We start from the raw sequence: 8,877 nt of genomic DNA on the forward strand, positions 1-8,877 counted from the left end.
GGATCTTATGCATCGAACTCAATTCGGGCCAATTCCGAATTGCATCAATCTTTGCAGGATCCATCCGCACTCCATATTTGGACACAATATGTCCAAGATAATGTATCTCTGTCAAGAAGAACTCACTCTTCTTTGCATTTATGAAGAGTTTATGCTTACGGAGTTCTTCAAAAACAATGGCCAAATGAGCTCTATGCTCTTCTTCGGTCTTCAAGAAGACTACGATGTCATCAAAGAAGACACCTGTAAATTTCTTATACTCACGGAATATGCGATCCATCATTCTATTGAATGTAGTCGGGGCATTTGTAAGACCAAAAGGCATAACAAGATACTCATAAAGCCCAAATGCTGTCCTGAAAGCAGTTTTGTGTACATCCTCTGGCACTACACGCACTTGATGATATCCACTCTTGAGATCAATTCGGCTAAAGCATGCCGATCCATCCAACTTGTCAAGGATGTCGTCTATGCGTGGAATCGGAAACCGATTCTTGATGGTAAGCTTATTCAAAGCTCTATAATCCACACACATACGAAAGGATTCATCCTTCTTTTGAACTAAAAGAACGGGTGAACAATATGGGGAAGAGCTTGGCTGAACCAAACCCTTCTCAAGAAGCTCATTCACTTGCTTCATGACCTCCTCTTTTTGGGATGCACTTACAAGATAGGCTGGCCTATTAGGTGATGCGCTACCCGGCACAAGATCTTCGGGTAGTACGGGTGGCAACTCATTTGGTAACTCATCAACAAAACAATCATTGTGTTCTTGTAAGAATTTCAGCCTATCATTACTAAGAGTGTTTACATGTATATTATTTTCCTCAACATGATCTCGTACAAAAATCAAGTACACAAAAACACTCTTTTTCATTACTTTCTTAATTTATACATGAGATACAAGGAGAATGGTATCATCCTCTTCACTAGCATCAATTACATGCTCTTGGCCTTTATGCATGAAGGTGATCCTGTTGGTCATGTAAGCCTTGCACGGATCAATACGTGTATGCCAAGGCTTTCTGAGCAATATATCACAGCCATTCAAAGGCACCACAAGAAAATCCTCATGATCCACATAGCCTTGAATGTGTATGCGCAACTTGCCAAAAATAGGTATGACCTGCACTTCTCTACCAACAAAGGCAGCCTGTTGTGCCCGTTGAGAGATGTGGGTGCGGAGACTAGGTGTAAACCTGTCCACCTCCAAATGATAGGGCACTAAGGTACAACTCATATTGGTAGCCAACTAGGGAGAAAGGGCGTCCTCAGAATTGCCCATGTCAAAAAGGATTATGAACTGGCGGTCCTTAGCATAGCCCTAAGCTCGGATCAAGCTTTTTTGTGTGGTTGTAGCTTCACCCTCCTGCTTAGCATCAAGCACCACGGATGGCATGGGATGCATAGAAGGTAAGATCTGAACCGCATTGGTAGTAGTAGGCGGGTCTGGAGGAGGGAGGGATACTGTGGCAACTGTAGAAGAAGGCTATTTGGAAGCTTGCTCCGCTTGCCATTTTTGACAATCCTTCTTACTATGCCCAATGGTATGACATAAAAAATGTCTGTTATTTGACTGGTACTTCCTTTGCTCCTCTAGAGGAAGATATCCTCCAGTGATGCCTGCTTTAGCCTTTTTCTCAGGGGTTTTCTTAGGCTTGGATTCCTTATCTCCTAAACTAGAGCTAGGATTGTTGTCTGTCTTAACGTCTTTAGAAGACGGAGTAGCTTTCCTTTGTTGGGGTTTGGTACTAGACTACGGTTGTTTAGGCTTGCCTCCGTTCGTTCTCATTTCTTCATTTTGAGCCAGAGTCAAAGCTCGGTCATATGTGTTGGGTTCAAAGTTGCGAACTGTGAACCGGATGTTAGGATCTAATCCACGAATGAATTGATCCATCTTGGCCTGCTCAGATAACACTAACTATTGTGCTAAAGTTATAACCTTACTGAAAAACTGAAGCACGGGTGACCCGTTTTGTCTGAGTCCATAGAACTCATATGCGAGGTTGGTTAGATACTGGGGAGGGAGAAATCAGGTCGTAAGGTCATGGATAAAAGTATCCCAGCGAAAAGCTGTGACACCTGGTCGGGTTTGTATGAAGACTAGGCTAATGCTGCTACCAAGTGACTGCCTCACTCAATATGAATAAACTGATTAACAACTAAATGATCACACTTACCATCATACTTACTGAAATTCGGTTGAGTTCGAATGACGGTAGTCCATGTCGTGGGATTCTTGCTAGTGACACCTATGGGTGGGAAAACTGAAGAGCGGTGCTGGTACTTTAGATGTATGGCCTCCTTTTCCCTTTGGTGTTCAAGTAACATGCGCTCTCGATCGAGCTCTCGTTGGTGCTTGCGAGCAGCGAGTTCAGCCTAACGCCGGTCTTCGTCGATCCTGCGTTGGGCTTCCTCATAGTCTCGTCTGTCTGCTTTTTCTTCCCACCGTCTGGCTTCATTCTCTCATCTTTGTTGTTCCATCTAAAAGAAGAGGGTGACAAAGTCGGGGGTAACTGGAGGAGTGGGTTTTGCTGCTGTTGCCTCCAAGAGTTGGAGACGCTCCATAAGAAGTTGGTTCTGTGCTCGGAGTAGAGCGATGGCATCTGTAGTAGGCGGAAGAGCAAGGTCTCCTTTGGGAGAGACGTCTTCCTATTAATGTGTACTCTCCTCTGTAGATATGTTACTGAAGTCGGTGGTCGTGCTGGAGCGAAGTTTGACCATCCAAGGATGCTCTCATGCTAGGATGTGTTGTGTGTGGACAAGTTGAATCTGATACCAATGTAACATGCAGCAGAATTATGCGTAATGAAGGATCCTATCACACAAAGTCTCACACCGCCTTCTTTATCCTGAGTTTCGTGAGTCTTTAGCAATCCACTTTTAGCACTTCAAACTTTAAGAGATGAGAGATAGATCGGTACACCTTATTGGGTTCCAAATTACTCACTGAAGGGCCCCTCCTGTTGCTAGGAGTATTTGCTTTATTATCTTTAAAGAGAATGACTGAGGGACTGACTTTGGACTATAGATAAGCCAAACGCAAGATCTTTGAAAGACCAAGAGTCGGGTTGAACTCTACACGGCTGTAGTAGAAGCACCAATGATGACCGATCTCAATGCACTCTTCCAATGGAATGTAGGAAGGCTGCAAATTTGAGGCTGAGAGATGGGCAGCTTTGGGACTGTTCTAGGCTGAGTGTATGTGCTGAAAATGAATGAATGCATGCGTTTTACCTTCAAGCCTATGCACTCTTCCAAAGGAATGTAGGAAGGCTGCAAATCTGAGGCTGAGAGATGGACAGCTTTGGGACTGTTCTAGGCTGAGTGCATGTGCTGAAAATGAATGAACGCAAATCTGAGGCTGAGAGATGGGCAGCTTTGGGACTGTTCTGGGCTGAGTGTATGTGCTGAAAATGAATGAGGGGCTGTAGCAAAATGATGAATGAATGAATGCTGAAAACTGTGTATATGCTGAAAACGCTGGGTTCTGAAGTGGCTGAATGCTGAATGGTGCTGCGTTTTGATGATGAGGAGCTGGATGCTCAATCATTGATGCTCCTTGTGCTGAAGGATGAAATGCTTGAAGGCTGATGGTTGAATGATTATGGAATGAGCAAGTGATGCTATTTATATGCTTTTCATGAGCAGGTCGGCCGGCCTAGCTGACTGCTTCATGTCTTGTATTAAATGAATATTGTTGATAATAATATGGCAAAATGCTAGATAAATGATATAAAAATATGGAAAAAATACTGGATGATATTCTGAGTGTTTTGCAATGATCTAGATGGTCTATATGCATATGGGATGAATGTTATGCAAAATGCAAACATGATCTGATGCAAACCCTAAGGCTTCTACTGACTTCTACATGCATGAATGATTCTCTCCAACTGGTTTAAGGGACTTTGAATGACTGATTGATGACTGAAAGGCTGAGGAATGACCTACGTAGCTCATAGCTGACATATCCTGGACTGAGGATTACAATGGGGTCACGGCGTATGACAAATATCAAATCCTAAAGGGTTCTACTGCTGTACAGTGTTGCAATGATGATGAGCCATCTTGTCACCATGCACTACAATGCAGAGTGCATGTGACAATGTGGGATTTTGTGTCTCTTCAGGAGCCCTCTTGTCCACCTTTACAAGATTTTCGACCCGCAAAACCTCATCTTTTGATACTGCATTTTCCTTGAAAAGTACGCAGTTTGATGCTATTGCAAAGACATAAAATGATACAGGATATGCCTCATGTAGAACTGCCACCAAATAGATTATGAGGAGACCTTCGCTCCCACTTCACGCATGACTACCATCAAGTGCACTGGCTGCTCATCATGGTTGGCAAGTAAATCAGTCGGATATAAAAACAATCTTTTTGAATGGGGATTTACATGAAGAGGTGTATGTATCTCAACCCCGTGGTTTTGTTCAAAAGGACAAGAGCATCAAGTATGCAGGGTAAAAAAGGCTTTGTACGGTCTTAAACAAGAAGATTCATGCCTACTTACTTGCTCATGGTTTTTACAATCGTCTAACATAGAGCGCCCTCTACGTCAAGAACAACAAAGAGGATTTGTTGGTCATCACTCTATATGTTGATGACGTGCTGCTTACAAGACCACATGAGGACATTATTTTAGCTTTCAAAGCTGATTACAAGAGTCATTTGAGATGACAGATTTTGGTCTATTGCACTACTACTTGGGTGTTGAGTTTGTCCAACCTCATGATGGCGTTTTTGTTATGCAATCTAAATACATACAAAGATTGCTTATGAGATTTGGTCTTGAGAATTGTAAGCATGTTGCTACACCTACTAAGACAGGTGCTAAGCTCACCAGGTGATCCATTTGATGCGACTTTATATGCATGCTGTTGGATGCCTTATCTACTTGTGCAATACCAGGCCAAATATTCAGTATGTGATCTCTTTATTGAGCATATTCATGCACAGCCCAGATACGAAACATTCGCATCATGTGAAGAGAGTATTCAAACACTTGAAAGCCAGTCCATTCCTTGGATTGTACTATGCCGCGGGGGGGGGGGGGGGGGTGATTATGAGTTGCATGCTTTCAACAATAATAACTAGGCTGGTTGTTTTGACACCCACATGTCCACTAGCGAATTTTGCTTCTTTCTTGGTTATATATACCTTCATAAGGTCAGAAAAATCTAAACTTACGAATTAAGAGATTTAAGAAAGAAATAATAGTGAAGAAGGACAAAGACCAAAACCAAGCATCTGAAAGATCAAAAATAAATAAACTAACAAACCTAGCTACTAAGGAGAGGAAATCAAAAGATAATATCAAACGAAGACTTTTAATTAAGACATTAACAAAAACAAAAAAAACCAAAATAAATAAATAAAACAAAACAAACCAAAACAATAAACTAAAAACAAAAACAAAAAAAAAACAAAAAACAAAAAACAAAAAGCAAAAACAAGAAACAAGAAAACAAAACAAAATAATTACATGAATGAAAGACAATGACCACATCTAGTTGTAGAGCTGTGTATAGGGCAACATTCACAACTACCATGGAGTGTATGGCTCAATAGCCTTTTGGCAGATCTTAGTGTTGGACAGCAATCCTCCACTCCTTTCTACACTAATTCTCAGAGCACATTGGCAATCCAGTGTTTCATGCTTACCCAAAGCACATTGAGGTGCATTACCATTATGTCAGGGAGAGGCTCCATGCAGGAGAGATCAGCTTGGTGTATGTCTCTACACATGACAATGTCGCAAATTTGTTCATGAAGACTATTCCTCATGAAAAGTTTGAAGCCTTTCGCAAAGATTTGGGCTTCTTGCCTTTTGGGGATTGATCCGCCATATCCGTGTACCTATTCACATCATCACTCCAAGGGGGATTTGTAGACATCTATGTCATGGGACGTGGTGTGTGAACACTCTATAACTAGCCGAGGGACTTTTCCACTCACTAGGAGGTTTTTGCCTGTGCACAGAAACACACTCTATCTCAATTATTGAAGTATGTGTGTGTAGTGACTTCTTTTGGGGATTGATTCGCCATATCTTTGTACCTGTTCACATCATCACTCCAAGGGGGATTTGTAGACATCTATGTCATGGGACGTGGTGTGTGAACACTCTATGACCAGCCGAGGGACTTTTCCACTCACTAGGAGGTTTTTTCCCGTGCACAGGAACACACTCTATCTCACTTTTAGGAGTGTGTGTGTGAAGTGACTTTTATGCTTTAGGTCACTCTCACCTATCATTTTGTACTAGCATTGTGGTACACTCGATCAACATAGGGTATTGTGCCTCCTCCTTGCTCACGACTGTGTGAGCACGCACGTGTGAGCGGCTACAAACCCTAACCCTAATCCTAACATACATGTGAGGTAACACCCTCTTTTGCGGTCATATGATGCTTGAAGTGTGCCCACTGCCCAGCCCTGGCCCAAGCCTTGTCCAACCGGTCTTGGGCTGCCCACATAAGAAAGGGGTTCATACCCTTCTCAAATCACTACTCCATCGCCTCTCCACCTCACCTATGCATTGTAGCTCTAGGTCTCCTCCACCTTCTAGAGATCTTCACAAAACAGCTCCTTTTCAAGATCATAGATTGATTAGGGCTATCCTTTTGTTCCAATGTGTCAAAAGTGGTTCAATGTCCATTACCTCCACATGACTGCCATGGAAGTCCTTCCGAGGATAGTTGTGTCAATAAAGCATATACATCATACATGAGGCCCCTGTTGAACCAATGATAGTGCCCAACATCAAACCCAGGACAATGCCCAAGTGTCAAAATAAGGATAGTGCCAAGTGTCAAAATAATGACAGTGCCATGTGTCGAAATAAGAATAGTGCCAAAGTAGCAAACCAAGGACAGTACCAAGTGTCAAAACAAGAACCTAGCGAAGTGCCAAGTAATTAAGGAGAGAGCCAACTGTCCAACCAAGGAAACTGCCAAGTGTTGACAACAGAGTTGCTCACATAGATGTAATATGCGCATGAAACCAAAAATAACACGATGTTTTTACTTGAACACCCATAAGTTCTTCTGAACAATTTTTGCTATGACATTGTCACTGAATGCATGTGAACCCTCATGGGCATGCTGAGATTGTCCAACTCCAAAATAAAAGGAATGCTTTCCATCTTACCCAAGCTACGTTCTTCAAATGTAGAAGAAATCGCCGTGATCAAAGTCCGTAAAGCTCCTCTCTCATTGCACTGCACTTGCAGTCGGTTGGTTTTGCTAATATGACTCTTACTGTGATTCCGCCAAACCCTAACCCTGACATTGCCAAACACCTCATAAATAAACTACTCCCACAAACCCAAACCCTAGCATCATCAGTAGAAATTATACCCTGACCCTAGCATCACTAGAAATGAACCCAGAAACGAGATATTCCACCCAATCCTAGCCTAGTATCATCGGAAACAGTCCATAAACGAGACATTCCCCAAAACCCTAGCCTAGAATTGTCAGAGAGAACCCAAAAACAAACATTCCATAAAAAACTAACCCTAGCATCATCAGAAACAACCCTTCAAGGAAAAAAACAAACATTCCATAAAAAACTAACCCTAGCATTATCAGACAATAACCCTAACGCCAAACCCTACACCCTGCCATTAGACACGAGCCATCCGGTAAACCCTAAGCCTAGCATCAAAAACAATTAAAGACCCATTTTGGTAAACCCTGAACCTACCGTCCGAAACAAACCACGTTCAGCTCTCGCTTCAGTGATTGATGATAACATACCCTGGCAAACGACGAGCGATCATTGGAATATCGAAAATTCGGCACGCCATAGTCTCGCAGCAGGCATAAACAGATATTATTCAAGCAGTGAATTTTTATACAATAATTATTCATGTAAAGTTACCTATCTATCTATCCATTATTACATTACATATTAACCATGGACAACGCATGCACAAGGAGAGAGAGAAAACAGAAATCCTGGATTTAGTTTTTTTTGGGATCAATAATATTTATTTATATTAACTGTTCCAAATCTTACATACACCAAACCCAGAAACTCTACTATCTACTCTTTTTTAATCTCATTCAGGATTTTTTAACATGAGGCAAGATCTCCAACTTACACTATGCAAGGTAAGATTAACTAGCAACATCAAGTGAGACCATCAACCTGCAACATAAGGCCAGACCATTACTTGTGCAACAAGGTAAGACCATAAACTCACACTATGAGGTAAGACCACCATTGTGCACCACAAGGTGAAGGAAAACTTGCCACATCTACCTCATGGAAAACATCCAAGTGATTCCTAATAAGAGAGTAAGCTTCTTTAGAAACATTTTTTTAAGAAAACTGCATCACCCATAGGTTATAGAGAGTGTGAAGTGGATGAGGTAAGACCATAAACTCACACTATGAGGTAAGACCACCATTGTGCACCACAAGGTGAAGGAAAACTTGCCACATCTACCTCATGGAAAACATCCAAGTGATTCCTAATAAGAGAGTAAGCTTCTTTAGAAACATTTTTTTAAGAAAACTGCATCACCCATAGGTTATAGAGAGTGTGAAGTGGATGAGAGGACAATAGGGTCAAGATTAGGAGTAGGACAATAGGGCCACTACTCTCTTCCTCCATTTCGCAAAACGGTTTGTGCTTCTGCAAGTATAACCATTAAGAAATGAGGTAAGGCGTCCTCTAGGGGTGATAGCTTAGAAGAGTCTATGTGGCTAAGGCAGTTGATTGATGATAATGGTAAGAATATTATTTTCTAGCCACTTGCTGATGATAATGGTAAGGATATCATTTTCTAGCCACTTCCTTATCACTCTAGTACCTTCCTTGGGTGGTAAATGGTCATGCTTTCTTTCTCACTCCCATAA

General features: G+C 41.8%; 1 protein-coding gene across 8 annotated transcripts in view; it reads right to left on the bottom strand.

Annotated features, from left to right (window-relative positions):
* Positions 1-7,929, bottom strand: part of LOC147605060 (tRNA modification GTPase) — a 76,620-nt gene extending 68,691 nt beyond the window's left edge. For 3 of the 8 annotated variants that reach the window (XM_086793981.1, XM_086793978.1, XM_086793977.1), the window contains exons 1-2: positions 7,770-7,925; positions 7,159-7,292 (exon numbers count right to left, since the gene is read on the bottom strand). In XM_086793981.1, coding sequence (XP_086650107.1) covers positions 7,159-7,292; positions 7,770-7,819 — 184 coding nt within the window. In that variant the 5' untranslated portion in view covers positions 7,820-7,925. Of the gene's footprint in view, positions 1-7,158; positions 7,293-7,716 lie in introns of all 8 variants that reach the window. The other 5 variants (XM_086793979.1, XM_086793976.1, XM_086793980.1 and 2 more) reach the window with 4 other exon arrangements.
* Positions 7,930-8,877: the final 948 nt, after the last annotated feature.

This window comes from Cibotium barometz, chromosome 60 (assembly GCF_041138505.1).
Source record: "Cibotium barometz isolate CiBa-2024 chromosome 60, ASM4113850v1, whole genome shotgun sequence".
Taxonomy (NCBI): Eukaryota; Viridiplantae; Streptophyta; class Polypodiopsida; order Cyatheales; family Cibotiaceae; genus Cibotium; species Cibotium barometz.